The sequence below is a fragment of the Papaver somniferum genome, chromosome 5, assembly GCF_003573695.1.
Source record: "Papaver somniferum cultivar HN1 chromosome 5, ASM357369v1, whole genome shotgun sequence".
Lineage (NCBI taxonomy): Eukaryota > Viridiplantae > Streptophyta > Magnoliopsida > Ranunculales > Papaveraceae > Papaver > Papaver somniferum.
The window spans coordinates 164,841,557-164,843,136 of NC_039362.1; the positions used below are offsets into that span (position 1 = coordinate 164,841,557).

The window sequence follows — 1,580 nt, forward strand, 5'->3', positions numbered from 1 at the left end:
CTGTGGGTCAGAATCTAACGGCTCACGACCGTGACATGATCCGGTCGATGGTAGATTCCCATATATATATTCCAGCAAAGACTCCAAAGTCTTGGTCCACTTGCCAGAATAGCCTCTTTCAATTTGCAAAGTTATCAACAACAAGAAAAAGAAAAGCAGCTTACCTGAATACATCTAAGAACTACCAAACAATTCTACCAACACCGTACAGGGAACGTTAAAATTTTACGGCAACTAATTATCACCGAATCATCATTTAATCATCGAATTCCAATTCTTTACAAGTACAGATAATATACACTCTGATTCACTATTCAAACCCGGAAAAGATAAAGAACTATGTTTATGTATATGAAGAGAAAGAGATTCCAAAAGATTTAATCTTCAAAATCTCTGTTTTTCTAAAAAAAAAAAAAAGAAAAAGAGTTTATAGTAGTAATCTCCTAATTAAGCATACAGATTAGTTCTTCTCTTGGATGAAACTGCATAGCTTCTACTTCTCGGGTAAAACGAATCATTCTTCATCTTAATATCATCATCAAAATCAAGGGCTTTATCTTCATCAATTCTTCCAAATCCAACTGTAAAACTTCTTGGTAAATTATTGTTAGTACTGCTGTGCACGTTTTTTCTTGTTGGAAAGTCAGATTGATGAAACTCAGAAATATTGATCTTAGTTTTCAAACCTCTTTGAGAAGCAGCTCTAACTAACTCTCTAATATCTTCATCATTTGATTCACTCATTCTTGATGAGCTCGTACTATAACTTCTTGGTACAGCACATGGACCTGGATAACCCATTGCACCAAAAGAACCTGCAGATCCTCCAGCACAACCGTTCATACTCCTTACATAAACATCCCTTGCTTTGCATAAGAATCTGTATGGCGATTTGATGCACTTTACTAGCATGTTTTCATTGCTATGCTTCTTCCCTTTTGTTCCCATCTTCTTGTTTTATCTGTAAAAGTTTCCTTAAAGTTGCTGATTGAGAGATATCGTAGATAGGGCAGATGTGAATTTTAAGACTGTACTTTTTTTCTTTGAGGTTTGGTGTGTGTAGCTTGAGAGACAAAAAGAGAGAGATGAGAATGAAATTTTCGTAGGAAGGAAATGTATAAATAGATAGATTTTAGTTGCAGGAAAGGTGTGGGAAACGGTAAATAAAAGTTAAACATGAGACTGTTGAATGCAAGTGTGGACTTTCCAAGTCCAGGATTAAGGTCAAACAAATCGAGTCGGTCTTCCCCTTGCCTGGATCACTACCCGTCATTTCCCCCTTCTAATTCAGTGTGGGTAAAGCATAGGAAGTATTTATTTTTATTTAATTTTTTTTTGCCCCACCCTGCCATGTGCACACTAACTCTGGTTTCGAGTGTATTTGTCAATGTAATGGAGTTTTTTTTCTTTTTTGATATTTAGAAACATTATCCACCATTTGCTAGCAATAATGATGAAATATTTACATGTCATTAAGAACACCATATTTTCAAACACAAAGAAAATAAGCAAACATTATGTAATAAATAAATCAATTTTTAAGCATGTTGATGTCATTTTCTAGTCTAGTATAAATCTGA

At 34.6% G+C, this 1,580-nt stretch overlaps 1 protein-coding gene across 1 annotated transcript; it reads right to left on the bottom strand.

Annotated features, from left to right (window-relative positions):
* Positions 1-210: 210 nt before the first annotated feature.
* LOC113278067 lies at positions 211-1,187 on the bottom strand. Its single transcript, XM_026527002.1, has one exon. It carries the CDS (start codon positions 946-948, stop codon positions 448-450), a length of 501 nt encoding a protein of 166 aa, XP_026382787.1. The 5' UTR covers positions 949-1,187; the 3' UTR covers positions 211-447.
* Between the last annotated feature and the right edge of the window lie 393 nt (positions 1,188-1,580).

What these genes read in the sequence shown, in the direction of transcription:
- LOC113278067 (XM_026527002.1), bottom strand. Translation starts at nt 948, where the DNA reads ATGGGAACAAAAGGGAAGAAGCATAGCAATGAAAACATGCTAGTAAAG.